The sequence below is a fragment of the Cibotium barometz genome, chromosome 13, assembly GCF_041138505.1.
Source record: "Cibotium barometz isolate CiBa-2024 chromosome 13, ASM4113850v1, whole genome shotgun sequence".
NCBI classification, from domain to species: Eukaryota; Viridiplantae; Streptophyta; class Polypodiopsida; order Cyatheales; family Cibotiaceae; genus Cibotium; species Cibotium barometz.
The window spans coordinates 60836693-60859398 of NC_141058.1; the positions used below are offsets into that span (position 1 = coordinate 60836693).

A 22706-nucleotide genomic window follows, 5' to 3' on the forward strand; every position below is an offset into this window, starting at 1 on the left:
ATAGTCGAAATCACCCAAGTGCCATACTACGAACATAGTGGTAATTAGGCATCCCCAATTAATGCCATAGAAGGATGGACGGACAAGCCGTGATAGTGCTCATTGGGGCATGACTTGTCCTCCTTCTCCTTGGGTTATTCGGTTCAATTATATGGGCTCTTGAGTTCCCATTCGTCCAATCAGACAAGTCTCTCCAAAGTTGCATATTTTAGCAAAAGAGAACTGATTGAAACTTGGAATTCCGAGGACTTGAAGTTTGTGAGGCATGCTATGTCTTGTGTGGGCAATACTCATACCACTCATTGGGTTTATACTCACTATGAGGTGGGATAGGTCCTAGTAATGTGTAAGGGAAATGCTAATCTTTCCCTAGGAAGCGATCCCTTTTGGGATGAGACAGAAAAATTGTGGAGATAGATAAATCGTGCACCCTTGCGAGAGTGTTGTATCTCATATGGAGATACTTGGTTCTAGGAATGTAATCCTACATTGTTTTTCCCTCTTCCTGCTTGAGGTTATAGATCTATGCAATGGGGCTCCGTTTGGCTCCATTAGTTGAGAATCTACTATGAGAATGTGTCTCAAGACCTTGTAGTAGCTCGCCTTTTCAAGCGGGTTTAGTAATATAAACGATTGGCCTACTTTGCCTTCAAGGTAAAGTTCGAATGAGCAATTCTTGGTGGGATCATTGATCTACCCCATGGCCTTGCAAATTTGATCAAACTCCTCTAGGTATTGGATGGGATCTCCAATTTCATGGAATTCGGTCATCATCCTTGAGATGTGGATTAGCTTGGGTCGCCCAACTCTGAGCTTCTAGGTGTTATGTTGGCTGCACCCCCGTTCCCATTTCAAACACCATCCTTGGCATATTCACATGTCAATGGAATGTAAGGAGGTGGTTACGTGAAACCCTCAATTTAAGGGTATGGGGTCTCTTGCCCTATGGAGTTGGGCAAGGGACCCAATACTGGTATGGGATCTCTTGCCCTGTGGGGTAAGGCTATATGTTTTCCATTGGCACTTGTTCTTCATCAACATGGCTTTGATGTTGCAAGCTCGTTTGTGGGCTGAGGACACGTTATGAGAATGCTCTCATGGATCCCTTTATGTTGAGATAGTCCTAGACACTAGATCTTTACCCTCCCCATGTTCGTTGTTCCTCTTGTCCAAATAGAGAATAACTAGAACTTAGTTTCGTGGTAAAGGTACTTCTACAATGAGCTCCTGTGGAGAGCGCGATGACTCATGCTTGCATTGTGTGTCCTTGCTGTTGGGTGTACTGAGGAACACTTTCCCTTAATGGTACATCAAAAGAGACATGTCCCATTTGCCAATTAACTATGGTTGTTGGGTTGCTTGGTCATGGTCTTCTTGGGATAAACCCAACTTAAGATTGACACCAACAAATGTTTAAAACATTGTGGCATAGAACATGGTTTGACTACTTCATGAGGGAGAAAACCTTGAGGTTTTTAGTCTTGCTCACTAGAGTTTCGCCCAAAGATAGGGTGATTTTATAACTTCTTCATAAACTTTATAATGTTGTTTATAGAGTCAGTTGGTGAATCTGGAGCTTGGAGGATTATGGGGACGGCTCTTGTTTCTAGGTGTTCCATTGTTCCTATACTCACATCTTATTTCTTTCTAAATCTCCTCGCTTGAGGTGGATCCGAAGGACTCTAGTCTTTTGAGTGCTGGTCGTTTATTGGGATTGAATGCTTGGTGGGTTTGAGGAACTGTGGTTTGATGTGCTACAATTGATTGTATTATCATTTCCAACAATTAATCCAGACCATGTTTGCATTAAAGATCCTTAGTGTTGCAAGATCAAGTTTGAGAATGATTTTAAACACTTTTCTTTTGTTAGGCGCACGTCTCTAGGCTCACGCATGCAGGTTCATGCCTCTAGATTCACGTATCATATGTAGGTTAATGTATATAGGCTCATGCTTCTCTAGACTCAAGTGAACAAGTTTAAGTATTCAAGTTCACTCTGTTAAGGCTCACGTCTGTATGCTCACCCCTTTTTTATATGAACTAGTCCCACATACTTTCCTTTTATTAAATAAGACTTTTTTGTATGAACTAGTCACATGTACTTTCCTTTTATGAAATAAGCCTACCCAGGGCACATAATTCTAAGAACTAGGCATATGACACAAGGTTGGTATAATAATTGTTCTTTAATTCCCCAATAATTACAAAGGACATGATTTTTTCCCTAGAATTCGGAGGTGGTACAAATTGTATGATGGGAAAATCCTCAAAGGACATGAGTAGATACAAAATAAAATGTATGCCATGTCAATAATTCTCCAAGTGACTACAATATGTAACCTTTCTAGGAGTTTCCTCAAAGGGACTACAATATGTAATCTAATTGATGGATGCAAATTAATCCAATAAAATGTATGCCATGTCAGAAATCCTCCAACTGACTACTACATGTAACCTTGGTAGTAAGAGTTTCCTCTCATATGAAAGGTTGTAAAGAGCTATTTTTAAATTTGGGATAAAAGAGCTCTAATCTATACAACAATAAGGAATCCAAGGTAAAGGTAGATAAAACAGCTCTAATCTATACAACAACAAATAATCGAAGGTAAAGGTAGATAAAAGAGCTCTAATCCATACAACAACAAATAATCCAAGGTAAAGGTAGAATTCTCGTGCAAATACAAGCAAGGTAGAATTCTCGTGTGAATGCATACAAGCAAGGAAGTTTTTGTTAATGATGTTTTGTATGGTTATAACTTAAAGAAGAATCAAATATTTAGTGGAGCCATGATAGAGGAATACACAATTATTTTTGATGGAAATGAATGTCTGATTCAAGAGAAAGCATAACTAGGTGATTGTAAAAGGCCAAGTTTTCAAGCTAGTAACTAGCAATCTTCCGATAAAATTATTGGGCAAAGTATGTGAAGCGTGTGCATGGGAAAACAAGCAAGGGTGAATCTAGATAAGAGGGAGGTCAATTACACCTTATTCATTTAGGTAACTGGGGGCCATCCCGAGCCCCATCCTTAGGTGCTTGTAGCTACTTTAAGAATGATTCAACAAGTATACTTTTTTTTTTTGGGGGGGGGGGGATGATGCCTTTGATATATGAAAATCATGCCTTTTTTTTGTGGGGGGATGTCTTTGATATATGAAAATCATGGTTGCAACAAAATTAGGAGATGCATAAAAGTGCTAAGGACTATCCATAAATATCAACTATCCACCATTTTTTGAGAATAAGAACCTATCCATAAATATGAACTATGAATGAGAATATATACATCAACTAGAACCTATCCATAAATGTCACCTAGGAATAAGAATATATATATATACCGCTTGGTGGCTTCTAAAGATGGGATGTGTGTAGTAATTTCTAATGCCCCAAACTTGAAAAAACAAAATAAAAATAGGGGTTTTCTAATTAATGCCCCCAAGCTTAAAAAAAAAGAGAGAATGTATATTCTCTTTTATTTTAAGATTTAGATGCTCCTTCTGTAGTTCGAATCGTCGCTACAAGATTTGTGTGCCAACGCCGGTCCTCTCGTGTCCACCAGCGACCATGGCAGCTGCGAACTCGTCGCTGATAGCAATCATTGGAGATGAGGTAATGTCTGCAACTCAGCTCAAAGGGTACTTTCTTCCGAGATTCAAGACACTCATTGCTTGTTGATTTTCTGCAGGATACCGTTACAGGCTTTCTTCTGGCAGGAGTCGGCAACGTCGATCTGAGGAGAAAAACGAATTACTTAATTGTAGATAACAGTGAGTGCTCTCTTCTGCAAGCGAAAAAAGAAACGCTTAAATCGCATCTGAAATCTTGATTCGCATGGTGAAAAGCAGTTAAAGTTCACCTGCAAAGCTTTTCTCAATATCTCAGGCCATTTTCCCTGGCCCATGTTTGCTTACATCGTGGTGGGTGTGGTCCCTGTGCAAAAGGCCTTTTTGAATTGGAATGTACCACATTGCTGCTGAAAAAAAGGGCCGCATCTTTTCTAAGGCATTAGCCTTCACCTTTTGGTTGTATAAGGGGGGGATCTACAAAGGTGCTCGAATGGCACAAGCGCCTCTGGGTAAATTCACTCAATTGTGAAGCAAATTTGATGTGCTAGAACAGCTACCAAATCCCATGTCTGACCTGATCACATCACCTGTATTCCTGGAAGGGCATTGGTGTAATCCAACACATAGCGTGGGACCTCTTCTTTATAAATTGGAACTTGATAACAATCTGTTAAGGAATCAAATAAAGAAAATGGTACGTTACAATGTAGAGGCATGCTTTTTCAAAATTCTCCATAGATCTTGGATGTGGGTGGTAAAGATTCATAGAAAGGTTGTCTTGGTTTCTTAGACGAGTAACAAGACAATATGCGGATTGATACAGCATTGTTACCAAAGATCCTCGAATTCCATTGTGTGGATTGCTTAGATAGTATGAGGATCAAATCAGATATTCGGGTTATTAGGCCCAAAAGCTCCCAAATAGACTCCGAGGGTGTTTGTGGTTTTTGCCTTTGAGTATCGAGGCTTAGAGGTTTTTTCAAGCGAAAGGAGATTGCAAGCTATCAACAAGTTTTGAAAGCCTTTGTGATTTCTTGGGTGAGTATGATTTGAATGAGGGACTTGTTCAAGATAAGTCAACATTTGACCTTGTACTTTGTGTGGGCTGGTTGATGAGTTATGGAAAAAGTGGGTATTTTGGGTGAAAAGGTTGTTGTTATCTTGCATGGGCCCCTCTCAAATGGTAACAACACTCCCACGTTCCCGATGGACCGCCAATTGGACGGGAACAACTACGGCATATGGAAGGTAATGATGGAGTCCATTTTAGAGTCTTATGACTTGGCCGATTTCATTGTAGTTGGTGTTCCACGGCTGGAGTTGGAAGACGGGGAGTTACCCTCTATACGAAAAGAACAGGAGGCTCAGGTACAATTATGGGATCGTGTTAATGCCCGTGTGCATTTTTTTATCTTCCTAAATTGCACACCACATGTGATCAATCATATAAAGCATATGACGTTGGCGAGAGGGATTTGGCAACATTTGGCTTCTCTGTATAACAGGGTATCATCCATGAAGTGGATCTCCTTGGAAGTGCAGATGCGGGTGATGAATCCTGCTAAGTTGTCAACGATGGTGACGAGAAAGGCCACTATCGAAGAAAGTGTCCTAAGTGGAATACCGTGAAGAGTGCCGATTCTTCAGCTTCAGCTGCAAAGACTCCAGCCTTTGTGCACTTGGAGATTTTGGACACAGATGCTTCATCTTCTTCGAGCAAGGAGGCAGTTGGCTTCATTGCCAGGGATACTCGGGAGTGGATTCTTGATAGTGGTGCTTCTAGGTACATGACTCCTTCTCGTGAGTTCTTACAGGATCTTAAACGGCAGTCAGGTTGCATTTTCATTGGCAACAATTCCATTATACCGATTCATAGTGAGGGCAGGATGGAGATCATTCCCGATGGTAGAGGAGGGAAGCATTCCTCTCGTGGACAAATACAACACAAGAGAGAGAGAGACATAGGCGTGTAACTCTGCTCTATATACACAAGAAGATCCCGGAGTATGATACAAAAATGGTATGGGGGTTGGGGGCCTATTTATATGCCCCCCCATAAGCAGTCGGCCTGCTGTAGGGCAGCCGACTGGACACAAGAATCATCCACGACTGACTAATCACAGTCGGCCAGCATCAGAATGGGTCGGCCAGCATCAGAAGAGTCCCACGACTCATGCAGTGCAGTCGGCCATGTCACAGATGCAGTCGGCCAGGCTCAGGGTCCTCGTGCCACTACTAGACTGCCTCCCATGCCACAGAAAAATGGAAAAAATAGGGGAAAAATGCGGAGAGTGGGGAAAAATGATAAAACACCTCATAAGGGTGGGAACACCCACAACAAAGGCCCTGGTGTATAAAAATAGACAGGAGATGACTTCTAACACCCCCTCTCAGCTCCTGGCTGTGAAACCAACCATAGGGAGCTGGGGTGCCGCCTGAGTAAATCTTGAGATAGCGACTTCGTGAAGAGGTCCACCGTACTGTCCTTCGTCGAACAGAACTCTAGCAAGATGTCATCAGCAACGATCTGTTCACGAACAAAGTGCCTCTGGATGACCATGGGTTTCTCCAGTGGAAGCCCAAACCTGCAATGCAACCTCTACATCCTCACCACCTCACAAGGAGCATCACAAGCAGCCCGGTACTCTGCCTCTGTCCGCGACAAGGCAAAAGATGACTGCTTCTTACTGCTCCGTAAAACTGCTCCTGGGCCTGAAGTAGATCTCCTCGTGTCCGGATCTCCTCCCCAAACCGAGTCACTCCAACCGTGGAGTCGGACTCCATCCAACAATCCCCCTCCTGTGTACAAGAGTCCATGATACTTCGCATGCCGTAGAAACCACAGGAAACGCAATCCTGCCTCCCAAAGAGTCATCTGCAACCATGAGCTCAACTGCATCATCAGGAAGCTCCTGTCCAATCTGGTGTCCATCAACCAGATCAATGAACCATTCTGCTTCTGAGTCAACGAGGCATCACACTGCTCACAAGGATCAACACCTGTTACGGTGCAAAAACAAGTCTCAGAAACCTGATGAAGACCACGCAAGGCCTTCTGAAACCTGTCAACCACCCCCTCTGAATCCGGAACCACAAAGCCTGGAGAAATCACCTCCTTCTGCAAGTAATCAACTACCACCTGCTTGGCTTTCCAAAAGGTCCTCGTGGAAAGAACATCCTCATCTACAGGAGGTTCTTTGTCCCGAATACTGCGAGACATCAGAGCATAAGTGACCTGTTCAGTTTCCTCTGACTGACGAACACAAGAACTACCAACATCAGTACTGGAGAGTTCCTGCCAACTGCTGCCATCTACTGGCAAGCTATCCACCATCTGGTCCCGGAAAGCCTGCACCAGCAGCGTATCCACACTTAAGTGTCCATTACCAGACTGCCACTCACCACATACCTGAGGACGTGGGAGAGAGAGTGCTGAAAGCTTGTAAATTCCATTCTCCACTCCGCCTTCCCAAACCACTTGGCCTGTTGCTTTGTCTCGGAGAGCAACAAAATGCTCATCAAACTCCACCCGTATGCCAGTCTTGCAAACCTGATGCACTGACAACAGATGAAAACCAAGTGCCAGAACATACAACACCTGGGAGGAATGCTCCCCCCCTCTACCATCGGGAACTATCTCCATCCTGCCCTCACTGTGAACTGGGATAGTGGATGTATCCCCAGTAAGAATGTGACCAGAAAGCCTGTAGAGATCTTGTAAACCGGAACGGGAAGGAGTCATGTGCCTGGAAGCACCACTATCTAGAATCCACTCCCGAGTATCCGTTGTGGAGAGTCCTCCAATCTCCTCCCTGCCTGAAGAAAATGAAACATCGGTGTCCACCACCTCCAGGTGCACAAAAGCCGGAGTCTTCATGATTGCTGCTGAGGAATCTTCACCCTTCTCGGTCTTGCGCTTGGGACATTGCCTCCAATAGTGGCCTTTCTCGCCACAATCATTACAGGTCCTCTCTGCCTTTAGTTTCTCGCGGTCAGTAACGGACTTCTTCTCAGAAGACTTCTCCGACGAAGCCTTCCCTTTGCCCGTGTTACGGCCTTTCGACCGTTGGCCAGTTAAGGCCTCCGAACCTCCACCCTGAGGAGGGTTCGTGAATCGTTCCTCCTGGTCGAGGACCATGGGCACAAGCTCTTCCCACGTGATGGTGCTGAGCCTGCCATTAGTAATCAAAGACGAGTAAAATGCTGAGTACGAAGAGGGCAAGTGCGACAGCAACGTTATGGCCATGTCCTCTGACGATATCTCTTTCCCAGCCTGAAGAACTTCCTGCTGAAGAGCCTGCAGCTTGTTAATATGCTCCCGCATCGTCGACGACTTTGCAGGGTTCATAACCTGCATCTGTACTTCCAAGGAAATCCTCTTCATGGGCGATATACCTCTGGCCAGCGTCATGTGCTTTACTTGATTGATTACTTGCGGTGTGCAGTTGAGAAAGATAAACGAACGGACCCTGGCGTTGACACGATCCCACATCTGTGTCTGAGCCTCCCGGTCCTTTCGGATCGACGGTAACTCCCCTTCCTCTACTTCCGGCCGTGGAACCCCAACAACGACGAAATCAGCGAGGTCGTAAGACTCCAGAACAGATTCCATCATAACCTTCCATATGCCGTAGTTGCTCCCGTCCAACTGACGGTCCACTAGGAACGTGGGGAGTGTCGGGATCTTCACATGCCTCTCGGCCATCTCAAACAGATCTGCCATTGCGGGGATGTACTCTGAAAAGGGTGGGTGGGTGGGAACAAAGAAGAACTAAAACCTGCAAGTGGCTGTCCAGCAAATCAGCCCGCCGTCCTCTTGCTTCTCCTCTTCCCGAATAGTCCAAAACAGTCCACCAATCAGCCACACAACAGTCCCCCTCTTGCTCACACAAATCCCACAGCACAAGAGAGAGAGAGAGATATAGGCGTGTAACTCTGCTCTATATACACAAGAAGATCCCAGAGTATGATACAAAAATGGTATGGGGGCTGGGGGCCTATTTATATGCCCCCCCATAAGCAGTCGGCCTGCTGTAGGGTAGCCGACTGGACACAAGAATCATCCACGACTGAATAATCACAGTCGGCCAGCATCAGAATGGGTCGGCTAGCATCATAAGAGTCCCACGACTCATGCAGTGCAGTCGGCCATGTCACAGATGCAGTGGCCAGGCTCAGGGTCCTCCTGCCACTACTAGACTGCCTCCCATGCCACAGAAAAATGGGAAAAATGCGGAGAGTGGGGAAAAATGATAAAACACCTCATAAGGGCGGGCACACCACAACAAAGGCCCTGGTGTATAAAAATAGACAAGAGATGACTTCTAACAGATGATTGTAGGAGATTCACATGGGTTTATTTCCTTTTCTAGAAGGAACAAGCTTTTGCTCGGTTCAAGGAGTGGCATGTGATGATGGAGAAAGAGTTTGGATTGCAGATAAAGATTCTTCGGGCTGACAAAGAAGGAGAGTTTTCTTCCAAGGCGTTTGTGCGGTTTTGTGCGGAACATGGCATCAAGCGGGAGCTGGCCAATACAGGTTCGCCTTCAGAGAATGGAGTGGTTGAGCGAAAGAACTGAACTGTGGTGGAGATGGCGAGGACGATGTTGGAGCATCGTGATCTTCCTCGTCCACTTTGGGGAGAGGCTGTGGCTACGGCTGTCCATATCCTCAACCGATCTCTGACGACTCCAGTACCAAAGATGACTCCCTTTGAGGCTTATTTTTGTAGGAAACCAGATGTCTTCCATTTCCATGTGTTTGGGAGTGATGCCTTTGGGAAGCTTGACTCGAAGACCCAGAAGCTTGTATTTGTGGGATATAACTCTCTTTGCAAAGGATACATGTTATATGACCCGGAGTGGAACGAGGTGGTTGTCGGCAGAGATGTTGTTTTTGATGAGCATGTTCCAGCTTCCACTGTTGATGAGCCGCCACTTCTTGGAGACCCAGATGAGTCTGATGATGATTCCCATTCTATTGTTCCAGTTGGATAGCCTCAGTCAGTTGTAGAGTTTGAGCCCACAGCTAGAGATGAGCCCCCGTGGAGCAGCAGGAGGCTCCGCGTTTTGTTCGAGTACCCAGGTGGTTGTTAGACACCCTTTAGGAGTCAGGTGTTATGAAGCTTCCCTGCGAGTGGACCATAGAGGACGGACCTCGAAGATCGCATAGAGTTTGTGACAAAAGTCATTTAGCGGTGCTCTTACAAGTAAACTATGCTTTGATGTCTCATATCATGCGGGACAAAGAGCCCACTTCTGTAAAGGAAGCCCTTTGAATGATAGCTTGTGGAGCCCTCTGTTTTTTTACCACTTCTATCGAGTTGGATTTTGTGATCTGTAGCTCTTCCCGCAGCTTGTCATTGGCAGCCTTTAGCTACTTCACATCGGCTGCAAGTTACTTGGTGTTTGCTGACTTCCCCATCCTCCACATCTCGTTTAATGGTGGCCTCAAGTGCTGCCATTTGGGACTGAAGTTCCCTCAAAGCTAGGCTTTTTGTGGCGAGGGGGGCTGCCTTGAGTGTGGCCACCTGCTGCTCCAGTACCTGAATGTGTGTCCTTCCTTCCGGAGGGCCTCCGTCTCCTTTATTTGTTGGTTGAGAGCACGGTCAAAGGTTTTCTTGAGGGCTACCTCTTTTTCAAGCTTCTCCACCTCTCCCACTGTGTGCGCAGTTATGTTGCTGCCTTGGGGTCCTGAGAAAGAGAAACAAAGAAAGAAAGAAAAAGTTATAAATGACCTATGAGACCAAAAGGATTACATCATGTCCATGGAATACATCATCATGGGTACTAAAATGAAAGAAAATGACAAAGCTGAGATGCTAGGGCTGATCCATGTACAAAGAGCATAAGGCTCACATATCATCCTAAGATATCCCGCATGGGGTGCTGCAACATGGCACTCAGAGTGGTAAAGCTGTGCCGACGTGAGGAAGTCCTGTGATGGTGTAAGATGATGGCCTTGATCCTCCTATGGTGACACGGGCGTGGGCGGGGGCCTTTGGGTCGAGGTTGTCAACCTTTGCCTCTGGGTCGGACTCCTACATCAGCCTAGGGTCATGGTAGGGTGGGTGGGTCTGCTCATGGAGCTTGGGTCTGGAAGTAATCAGTGAGAGCTCTCTGTGTTGGTCCTGGGGTAGGTGATGATGGTCTGGGCTGCTATAGTGACTCCCTTTGTCTGCGAAGCTCCAGAAGGAAGAGCCCTAGGCATCTCTGATCCGGGAAGTCCATGATCCTTGAGAGTGGTGCAAACCCGTCATGAAAGAGGTAGTGGAACTTCCCCTGATCTCATAGCATATCAGACATTGGCATATGTAGTGCTCCTCCGTCTCAGCCTCTGTAGGGAAAAGTTGATAAATCCTATCCTTTGGTGCAGGCTCCATAGTTGCTAGGCGTTTCATTCATGAAACGTGTTTCATAAACGTTTCATTCATTTCCCAGAAGTTTCAAAAACGTTTCATACAAATAGGGGGGGTATAGACCCCAAAATTTATATACAAGTTTATAATATGTTAAAAAAATGTTGCCTTCCTTGCAAAACAATATTAAACATGCACAATTTACACGTTAAAACATGTTTACAAGCTAAAACTAAAGAATCTAGGCAGTGGGTGACCCAGTTATAGTGGGCACCCAACTGAGTCATTGACCAATTGGCATAAATAAACTGGCAACATCAAGAATCAAGATCTGGATTCCATCATCAATAATGGCAAGTACTCAATAATGGCACTTAAAGTGATCACAAAAAGTTTGAATCCCGAGCTGATACAAAAAAAGTAAATTGAAGTCTGAAATACACAAAGTAAAGCATGCTGATAGATGCAATCATGCATGACAAATAGTAAACTAGAGGAGCTTGATAGCCCCAAAGACTAGAGTCCTCAATCTGGAGTCTGGGCACTCAATCCTCAACATCCTCGATGTCCTCATCAGTAGTCTTCTCGGTAAACTCAATGTCACTTTCAGAAGAGGACGATGTTGCCTTAGCTGCTACACTCGTCTCAGCTGCTACATTGGTACTAGCACTTCTTGATAATGTTGCTGTAGATGCTCGTGGGCCATGAGCAGGTGCCATCAACTCCTCATACAACATGGCATATATGTCGCACTCCTCATGAGGAATCTTTGGGACATCTTTCATCTTCTCAATGTCGATTTTAACGACATTGACCTGGCGAGGCTCTATCGGATTGCCCGATTGCTCAATTAGGTAGAGCCCATGTGCTCCAGTTCCTCTCAGCAAGACCCGAACTACAATCCTGTGAGAGGACTCGAATGGCGAGGCGTTTCTGCCATTAAAATACAGAAACTTTGTAAGTACTAAGTATAATCATCATTGTATTGTGTAAATAACAGACTTGTCTTTTAGAGTTGTACTCACCAAGTGAGGACTATTGGTCCCATACATCTCCCACCATGAGACTGGCTGAAGCTGTCTCTCTCGCATGCATGCAGGCAGTCTATTTACCAAATGCATGCATGCAGTCTCTCTACCAAATGCATGCTGTCTTTCTCGCATGCATGCAGTTTTCCTACCAAATGCGTGGCTGGCATTCTGATACACTAGCCGTTCATCCTCCAAGCGTCTCATGAGCTCCACGTCTCCTCCTGTCCATTTTTGAATGTAATCTTACTATCCATCGTCCAACACTTCATTAATATACTGGGCCTCACTATGCCAGAGGTGCAATATGTGGGCAACCGCGTGGATTGGTCTATGGAACCAATCCCACCGGTCATTTCAAACCCGACGAATGTCCTCAACCCTGAAAATTATCCATGAATGATCAAAGCTCTTAGCTAAAGCCTACGATACAAGTTACAACAAGAAGGCAACTAGGTGGAAGTTCATCACCTCTCATCTGTCAAGAGGGTGCATTGATTACGAGCCTCTCCAGTCGGGTCCATGAACTCCTATAAGAGTCCAAGAGTGCTGCCCTCCATGTAAGTGATGCGAAGAACACTATAGATTGGTTGAAGAGCTCTTAATAAAGCCTCTGCCTCCTTCCACCAACCTTCTTGCATCACACTGCGTGCAAAAGCAACTACTCTCGACAGACCACTGTGCGCATGAGTCCCTCTCGGACTCTCACTACTCTCGCAATCACAATGAACATATATGCAAACCTGGTTTGTGAGGGCTTTAGAAGCTCAAGGTCACTACTGGCACGAAACATTGCCAAGAACTTGGGCCTCTTGGGAACAAACTTCACCAAGCTATGCGCAGTGTCAAAGATGTCAGCAATCCACCTCATCTTGGCAAGATCCTCAATGAGCAAGTCTAGGCTATGGGATGCACATGGATCTGCGGGAACTCATCCTCTAGCATCCGTCCCATAGAGACACAATTGCTACCATTGTCATTGACCACCTACACTATGTTTTGTGGGCCTATCTCCATGATAGCCTCGTGGAGGTGTGACCATATAAACTCTCTTGTCACCACTGTCCCAGGCATAGATGCATCAATGGCATGCAAAAACATAGTGTCCTTGCAAGAGGACACCAAAATATTGCACACATTCCTCTTGCGTATATCTGACCACCCATCACATAATATCTCATCATGGAATGGAAAATAAAACAGAAAGAAAACATAAACATAGCTATCTCACTGGGGTGATACAAAACTGTCCATGGAAACTCATCATGGAATACTAAGAACATAGAAATATGAGAGCAACATCAGCTCCGAGTAGATGGTATACCACTCTCCAAGATATCAAGCATGGGGCTAATGAGTATGGCCGAGAGGTCTCCCTCAACTATGCCACGTGGAAAGGTAGCTCGATGGCGGTGGAGCATGTCTTGGATCTGGAGCTGATGAGGTGATGTGGCCAACAGGGTCGTCGGGTGCACTGGAGTACAGAGGCTAGGCCCGAGGTAACTCCTCTTGGGCGAGGTAGGTTTGGAGCAACTCGTGGAGGGTCCACAAGATCCACTATATTGGTGTCCTCCACCTCCTCGGTCCAGAAGGAACTGGTGATGGTTGGTTGGCGAGGGAGGGGGGCGGGGTGGTTGGGGCGGCCGAAGCTTTCTCAAGAAGGTGTTCTTGTGTCTGCGGAGCTCAAGCAAGAAGAGGTCTAGGCAACGCTGGTCCTGGAAGTCAATGATCTTGGAGAGTGGACCAAATCCCTCATGAAATAGATAGCGAAACCTCTCGCGGATCTCATAGTATATTGGGCGGCGGGATATGTAATGTTCCTCTGTCTCAACATCTGTGGGGCATAATCGGCGGATCCTCTCCTCTCTGGGTCTTCGTATGGGCTTCCCGGCTCGGAAGATGCGCTCAGCTCTACCTGTCTCCACTCTGAGGCGGTGGGATGAAACCCGTATTTGGCCAATCGCAATCCGCATGGCATGGGACATGTGAACACTCAAGTAGCCCGGTTGCTGGATGAGTGTGAGGAAGTGATCTCTGTAGAAGTGCAGCTTCGTGGGGAGCTCCGGAGGTGTGATCCACGTGCAATGGGTGTAGAGGCTGAGAAGATCGAACCGGATAACCCGACTGGTATCCTCGTGTGACAACTGGAGAAAAAGGGAGTCCAAACTGTATTGAAGGGGGCGTAGGCGGTTCATGCGGAGCCCATATACTGAGAACCAAGTGGAAACTAGTGCATACCATACTCCAGAGTGGCCCTCAAGTGCTAGTTGTCTTGAGGACTCTAGGGCAAGCCTCGGGTACCTGTCGGGATCTATGTGACTGATGTGATGGTGGTATGTGACTGTTTGAAAGAGTGCATCCACTACCATCGGGGCTGCAGCAAACACTGCTTGGATAACCTGGTGTGTCATATGGGAGAACATCATGACTTGGGGCCTCTCAACTCGCTGCCAATCCTCATCGGATAAATCTGGCCCCTAGAAGGCTGCTCTGTACATCAAGTGACACCGGCCTTCAGAAATTTGGCGGGCAGTGAAACAAACACTCGCACACAAAACACTTCATCACCCATGGGGACCTGGAAAGGAAACAAACAGGGGGAGCTAGAGTGCTCCTACAAATAGTACAAGGACACCGATTGGCCCCAAAACGCAGTGGCGCCCCTTGCGGTATTTCTTTACTTGATCAAAATTTGAGTACAAAGTACAACTTGTAGAATCCTCTACCAATAGGATCCCTCGAAGCTTTCACCCAGGACTTCCAAAATAAGAACTCTAGTTATTACAGCACAGCATTCCATGGAGAAGGCACACCTGTACAACACCTCCCTGCTTGAAAAGGTCTTCTCCATCTCTACCATGGATCTCTCAAACCCTTTCCCAAATAGCAGTAGGGCTGAACCAAACCATATGTCCTTCCCTATAGTCACAGCTTGCATGTAACCTCGAGAAAACTACAACCTGTTCACATGAATCCAAAGACATGTTTTCCACATGAAACCAAAGACTTGCATCCGATAAACCATAGACCTGTATCCCATAACCATAGGCATGTTTCCTCGATACAAAAGTCCTGTTTCCTCTCGAAAAACCAATGTTGTGTTTCTATGACAGATAAACCCACATATGCACCATCCAATCACGGTGCCAAAAACCAAGAGAGAGAAAGATAGAGGACGTGTCAAGCAATCCCTGAATACACATAAGTCCAAGATGAAGAGCAACAACACATCTCTTCCAAGAACATCATCTTGTGCATCTTAGCTTGATCCTCTGTATCCCAATCTCGTAAAACAAAGCCTGCAATCCATGATGAGAGAGAGAACAATATCCACACACCAGGGCCTGTAATCCCGAGAGAGAGAGAGAGAGATTGATCTCTAGTCTCCACCCCTGTTTCCATCATCGGCCGTGCACTCCTCTACTCGCGCGAAGACAAGATGAGAGAGAAGACTGTTCTCTGAATTTTGGTCCACGCTGCAGAACACTGCCCGCCTGGCTGCTTCCACATCTCCACCCCTGTTTCCATCATCAGTCATGCACTCCTCTACTCGCGAAGACAAGATGAGAGAGAAGACTGTTCTCTGAATTTTGGTCCACGCTGCAGAACACTGCCCGCCTGGTTGCTTCCACACGTGCAGCCGCCTGCACCCGTACGCATAGCCTGACGCCCATGCTACAAAAGAGCCTCCCGCTTGGCTGTAGCCGATGTGCGCAGCAGCACCCGGCTGTAGCCCATGCGCAGCAGCGCCCGCCTGTAGCCCACATGAGCGCTTCCTATCCTGCAGTCGCCGGCCTACCCCTACTGTCCTGCGTAGCGCGCCAGTCCTGCCTGCTGGATTGCAAGAGAGAGAGAGAGAGGAAGCGAGCCCTGTCCAGCCCACGTGGCAGTGCCGGGAGAGAACCTGCAGCCGCCGGCTCGTCCATAAGCATGTGTGCCCCCTCGACTGGCAGCCCAGTCCATGTACAGCACGTAGCGCCTGGATTCGACTCCTACAGCCAGCCCGGAGAGAAACGCCGCACACCACTCCATACGATGACTCCCCTTCCCTTTATAAAGATGTGATTCGCTTTCTCAAAAACGCCAAAAGCAACATAGCAAAAATGCATACTTCAAAAATAATATTTTTAAGTCATCAAAGGTTTTAAAAACCTTATAAACTTAAAATCCTTTTGTCCCTTTCTTTAAAACCTTTTGTCCCCTTCACACTTGGGCTCGCCACATACATGGGACACCTTTTCATATCCAAACTGATGCCTTTCACACTGTCCATCCCGTGCCCGTGCCCGCGCCTACCTGCTTGTTGTCTAGAGGGAAAAACATAGGGTCGTAACATCAAGGCTGGTGTGACGAGGGTGTCAAAAAGCCAGCCCTTTGTCCTGGGCTCCTAGAAATGTGCCTGGAAGCACTGCTGCTTAAGTAAGCTCAAGGCTGCATATCCCCATGTCACTCTGGCATGTGCTGCGGGAACCATGGTGAAGCGTGGTCCACTGAAAGTGACACCAAGGTAGACATAGGATGAGACAATCTCCATAGGATCCCCTCTATATGTGAAGCTCAATCTGAATGTGAAGGGGCGAGAGGTATTGAAGACCATTACCTTGGTTTTACCAAGGTTAACAGAGAGGTCCCGTTGAGTGCAAAAGTCATGTAAGGCATCCAACTGTCTTTTAAGCCCCTTGGCTGAGTGTGAGAGGAGGACGATGTCAAAGTAGTATGGGGATCAATATGCCTGCCAGTGTGGGACCAGCCCCGCCTAATCCGTCAATGAAGCTCGAGATCTCATCAATGTAGAGGTCGAAAAGAGTGGGTGATAGAGGGGAGCCTTGTTTCACCCCAATAGTGCGGAAATCTCTTGTGATGTACATCCTGGGGCTCTCACTCGTCCGGTGACGGACTCATAGAGGGCGATGATGCTCCAAACCATGTTAGATGGGACTCCTATCTCTTGTAGATGGTGTAGGAGGCGGGCTCGGGGTACATGATCAAAAGCTTTGCGGAAATCCACAAAGCAGTAGTAAATCCTCTGATGTGGAGCTCTACCCTCCTCAATAATGGTACGGAGGGTGAAGATGTGGTCAAGGACAGAGTAGCTCCTCCGAAAGCTAGCCTGTCCTGAGGCTCTGCATCCCTGGCTCTCTGCAAATGAACTGAGCTCCGCCTCTAGCACTGATCCATAGAGTTTGGCTAGTGTGTGGCCAATCATGATCATCCTGTAATTATTAGGATCAAGTGGAGAGAGAGAGAGGGGGGGGGGGCGGGGAAGGCAAAAGGCCTCACGTTTTTACCCTAAATCAAAGCAACAAGAAGAGAAAAGGAGAGAAAGAATAGGGGAAGTCGAGAGAAAAAAAGAAAAAAGGAAAAATTAAAACCCTAATTTCAGCAAACAGAAAACACGAAGAAAACCCTAAATTGCCTAAAACCCTAATTTTGCCAGTTTTCAGAAGACTTGGGTCCATGAGACTAGATTATAGCACATTATGTCCATAAGAAACACCGAGTAATGGAAATAACTGGAAAAGAAACTAGCTATCTATGCTAAAACAGGTGAGAGACGTCTACGGAAGGCCAGATTGGCGTATGAGACAAATCTGTATACAACAAGTCTATGTCTAGAGTATCATGGAAAGAAAAACTGAAATGAAAATGTGGAAAGAAAAACTGAAATGAAAAGCTGGAAAGAAAAACTGAAATGAAAAGCTAATCTTAGTCATCTGCAGCTCACTATGCAGTCATTGTCTAGGATGCTATAGATGTACAATCATGATAAGTGGTATACTACTAATTCCACTCAGTGGAGATGGTGGTGTGTAGTACATCATACATGCGAGGAGGACTCTCACATTTGTTGTGCCCTGGTGTAGCCTCTAGACTCTCTGTTTTTTTTCCTGAGAAAAGAGCCTTTCATTAGTTATATAAAAACGCCCGTAGGTCTACAAAAGATCCTCTCCTGCTCATAAGAAAACAAAGCAGAGATCCAAGCAAGGCAGCTAGGGAGACTCTCCCTAGGTGCAGAAAAATACAAATATCAGTACAAAGATTGAGGTGCTATATCATACAATAGGAGGGGGGAAAAGCCAAACAGGTGGCCTGTAGTGCCAGCGGGGGGAACCCGCGTGTAGGGTATAGAAGGGGCCGCTGCGCCAAGTGGTGTGGAAAGCCTGGCGCCGCAAGATCGCCTCATTCGAGTCACCCCGGATGCGGTCATACTGTCCTCGCCGAGTGTGAATCAACTCCTGCCAAATCCCCCGAACAGTCTCTGCTCGTGGCTCCAGTCTCCCATCAAAGGCCCTGAAACGCCGGGCTCTCCAGGTGAACCATATGGTGAGGCTGCTGAGGAGCTCCCATCGTAGACCCCTCTCCTGTGTCCAGCCGGCGGACGAGAAATCCGGTGAAGGAACCAGGCGAGGCTGGCCCCTAATGAATCTAATGGCCTGGCTGTCCTGCTCCGTCTCATAGCCCATAGCAGGCCGTGACGAAGTCGACCAAGTAGCGGCACCCCACGTATACATACCCTCTGGAGAGAGGGGGGACCAGAATGCGCAGCATCCGTAGCCAAATCTGCTGCGCGTGAGGACAGTCCCATAGGCAATGTTTCTGTGTCTCCATAGGGTGGCCGCATCGGCCCCGCAGGCCGCCGGAAGACCGCTGTAGACAAGCCAGGTGCCAACTGTAGAGCCCCTGTGGGCGACCAGCCGCCGCTGGAAGGTCGAGATCCTGCGTGCCTGTTGACTAGCCCAGAGCCTGGTCCAAAAATCCTCCAAGAACTCCTGTGAGAGTCCCTGTAGCCGCCAATGCTCCGATGCAGCTGGAGAGACCAATCTCCTCGCCGTCAAAATATGTCGCCCCAATCGAACAGTATACTGGCAAAAGGTGATCTCTGTGGCCTCGGGGGATGCATAAGGATCATGCCACTCGTACTCGCCAGGGTCCCACTGGAGCTGGGCCAAGGGGCGCGCTGCATAAGCCCATATGCGCCAATCAGAGTCCACATCTGCAGGGTCTGGGTCAATATGCCACTTCTGAGAAGCGGCGGCCACTACCTGTATCCTCTGAAAAATGCACTCTGCAACCAAAGGCGACTCCACCTCCACTCTCTGAAGTCTGCCCTCATCCTGGATCTCATAGTAGAGGCATCTACCATCCTCAGTGCAAGCTCTGACAGCAATCAGGATCTCCAACTGTGTAAAGGCTCCCATCCACCATGGGGCACTGGCTTGAGAGGCGTGAACCACTCCTCTGTGAGTGCCTCCTGAATGTCATCCCTCATGATCAGCCCCCCTCTGAAGTGACTCAGCCTCTCCACCTGGATCTCCTCTGGGAGACTGCAGAAGGCCTGCCAGTCTCCAAAACTACGTGCTGGGCCTGCCGCCAATGGTCCCCAGGCTAGACGAGGCCGAGAACCCAACATATGACCCTGCTCTGTGCAAACCGCTGGGCTCCAGATGAGCGGCTGTCTGGCCCGCTCCTCGTCACAAGAAGGAGGTCTCTGAGAGAGTCCCGGTCTCAGCAACTCCCAAGCTTGCAGGATGCTCAAGGCAAATCTGTCCTCCCATCCTCTATTGAGGCCTGTCCTCCTCATCTCTATGAAGATCCATCGTATCTCCGGTGCCCAAGTGCCCCCTGCTGGAGGAGCCCGAGCCTGCAGCCGCTGCAAAAGCTCCTCTTTCCAAGGCTTAGCGCCTGGAAGCAGTCCCCGAACAATAAGCTTCCCCAATAAGGCTCTACTCTGATCAACTGGATCTATAATGCCCAAGCCCCCCTAGGCCAGCGGAAGTGTAATAACTGCCCAAGCGACCTTAGCCCGGGCTGACTGACCGTCCCGCCCAGACCAAAGAAAGTTCCTGATCAGCCTCTGTACCTGGCTGATGCAAGAGCTCGAGAAGATCCAGCAAGACGTGATGTACCACATGGTCGCTAAGCCGAGCTGTACTCCAATACAAAAGCTTCCTCCGAATGCTCAGAAGAAGCGGGGCAATCTGCTGCTCAGGTGACAAATCTAGTCCAATCTGGCATCCCAAATACCGCACTGCTGTGCCAGGAGGAACCCATCGAAAACCCGGGTCTGGGCTCCATGCCGGAGTGGGAGCGCTACTGATCCAAAAGGCCACTGTCTTGCGCCAATTGATCAATGCTCCCGAAGCTGCACTAAAAACCTGAAGCGACTGCTCTGCCCTCTGAAGATTGGCCTCCTGGCCATGCAAAAATAAACCCGTGTCATCAGCAAACTCAGCATCGAGCAGGTCCTCCCCCCGGACTGGGAGCTGGAGTCCTCTCAAACCAACCTCCTCTGCCGTCAGATACATGCTCATAGCCTCAGCAAAGAAGAGAAAAAGAAACGGGGCGAGAGGACACCCCTGACGGACTGATCTGGTCAACTCAAAACTCAGCCCCCATCCTCCCGCCATAAGCACCTAGCTACGAGCTGTGGAATATAGAGCCGCCACTCCTCGAATCCAAACTGGCTCAAAGCCCAGGCGAAGCATCGTGCCCTCTAAGAAACTCCAATCGACTCGATCGTATGCCTTCTCAAAATCGAGAAGCATCACGACCAGGTCCTCACCGAGAAATCTAGCTCGGGCCGTTGCCTCCCAGAAGGTGAAAATGTTGTCAAGGATACTACGCTCCTTGACGAATCCTGTCTGGGTAGCATGAATCAACTCCCGTAGGAAGGGCTGGATCCTCAATCTCAAGGCCTTTGCTAAGACCTTGTAGAGGATCGTAATAGGTCTCCAATGCCGAATATCATCTGATACTCCCTCCCCCTTGGGGATAAGAAAGATCAAGCCCTCTGAAAAGCTATGTGGCATCACCCCAGTGTCCAAAACATACTGAAAGCCCCTAAGGACTCTCAAGGCCTCAGCAAGCTCAACCTCTGAAAGAGGCTCACCCAGAATTGTACGCATACGATTTGTGACCCTCCTCTGCACATGGGCCTACACAGTCTGTCTGCAAGCATCCCGAGCCTAAGTGGCTGGCTCCGCTGAAAGCAGGTCTCTATAGAACTCAATGGCAATGGCTCTGATCTCCCCAGGTTCAGTGGCTACCGATCCGTCCTGCCTCTTGAGCTGGCGGACTCCTGCTCGAGCATGGCGAGGTCCAGTAATCTCAAAAAACTCCCCAGTCACTCTATCACCAAGCTGTGTCCATTGAGAGGCCAGGCGACGATAGTAAAACTCATGTCTCTGCTCCTTTGCCTCTCTAACCTGCTGGCGTGCCTGGCTCAGCTGGGACGCCACCCACTCACATGTAGGCTGCTGCTCCTGAAGGCGCTGAAGCGAAGCAAGGCTACGTCTCAACCGTCGCTCTTGCTCGCATGTCTCTCCCAGCCGTGTCAAGGCTGTAGTGTGCAAAAAAGAGCTGAGCTCGATGAGTCCCTGGGCACACTGGCCTGCTGCTTCCTGGTCAGAGCTCTGGCTATCATGCCATATCCTCTCAATGTCCTCAGCGAGACTAGGATCTGTAAGTATCCTCTCTGGGATCCTCAACTGCAAGCTGGTCTCCCGTGTCCTCTCCTCAAGTGTCAAAATAACTGGCGCATGGTCTGAAAAAGAGGTGCCAACGAGAATGCCAACGGAGCCCCCTCGCTCCCCTAGCCTGTCGCCCACATAGAAGCGATCAATCCGTGATAGATTAGTCCCTCCTTGCCGGCGATCCGACCGAGAGAAACTAAGACTGTCCTGAGAGCGGGAGAAAGCCTCATGCTGCCATGCATAAGTGATCCTCAGTGTCATGCAAAATCGCTCCCAAGCTGCAAGCTCCGTGCCGTGCACTGTGACATGACTGCCTCCCACCCTATCGGCCGGGTCCTCAAGCATGTTGAAGTCTCCCCCGACACACCAATGTGCGGCCTCTGGCAATGCATGTGTAACCTGGGTCCAGAACTCTGCTCTGGCACTAGCATGGTTGGGCGCATACTACATAGACATTGAGCACGCCAAAGCTCTCATCATGCATCCTCAGAATGACATACTGTGCTCTACCAGGCACAATGATCCCGCGATCCACAATGGCCTGCCGCCATACATCCGCAATGACCATACATACTCCTCCCTGCCCAGCCAAGTTGCCAAACCCTGCAAACCAAAAGGTGTCCCATCTACCAGGCATCACCGAACCGTATCTCCGGATCCTGCTCTCACCCAAATGGTGCTCTTGCATCATCAAAATATCAATACTGCCCCCAACCAGGCATCTCTGAAGCTCCTGCCTCAAGCAACCACGGTAACGTATATAGTGTGCGCCGCCAAGGCCCTGTACATTCCATGAGATGATCCTCATGGATGACCTGCTGAGGTGGATGCTGTCTCAGCCGTACGGCGGGCCTTCGCAAGCGGCTTGGATGGAGAATAGTCCCCATCCAAGCGGCTACGAATCTGCCCACCCGTCGGTGTGCTGCAAGAATCTCGGATCAGGCGCCAGTGGCTGTGTCCCATGGCGACTGCCTCCCGCTCAGACAGAGCAACCTCGTGTATGCATACATATCCAGGGTCGCGTGCTAAGTCTGCCACTATGCGAACCACCAAATGTCGAATCCCGGAGGCATCCACACTCCCGGGATCAAGGAAAAAATGAGCCAACTCCCATAGTCGGCCTATCACATCTGTCACCTCCAGATCGCTCACATGGTGAGAAAACTCAACTGCGTGAGTCTTCAAAGTGCTAAGAGCGAGATCCATTGTCCACTCCCGGTCGCTAGGGCCACAGAGAGGGAATGAGAGGGCCGCCGCTGAATCAAGTGCCTCCTCCCC

The 22706-nt window shown here is 48.1% G+C and overlaps 1 protein-coding gene across 1 annotated transcript in view; it reads left to right on the top strand.

Annotated features, from left to right (window-relative positions):
• Positions 1-3454: 3454 nt before the first annotated feature.
• The window catches only part of LOC147632907 (vacuolar ATPase subunit F family protein), a 47342-nt gene continuing 28090 nt past the window's right edge, over positions 3455-22706 (top strand). The window contains exons 1-2 of the mRNA XM_086807826.1: positions 3455-3613; positions 3690-3771. Coding sequence (XP_086663952.1) covers positions 3569-3613; positions 3690-3771 — 127 coding nt within the window. The 5' untranslated portion in view covers positions 3455-3568. The remainder of the gene's footprint in view (positions 3614-3689; positions 3772-22706) is intronic.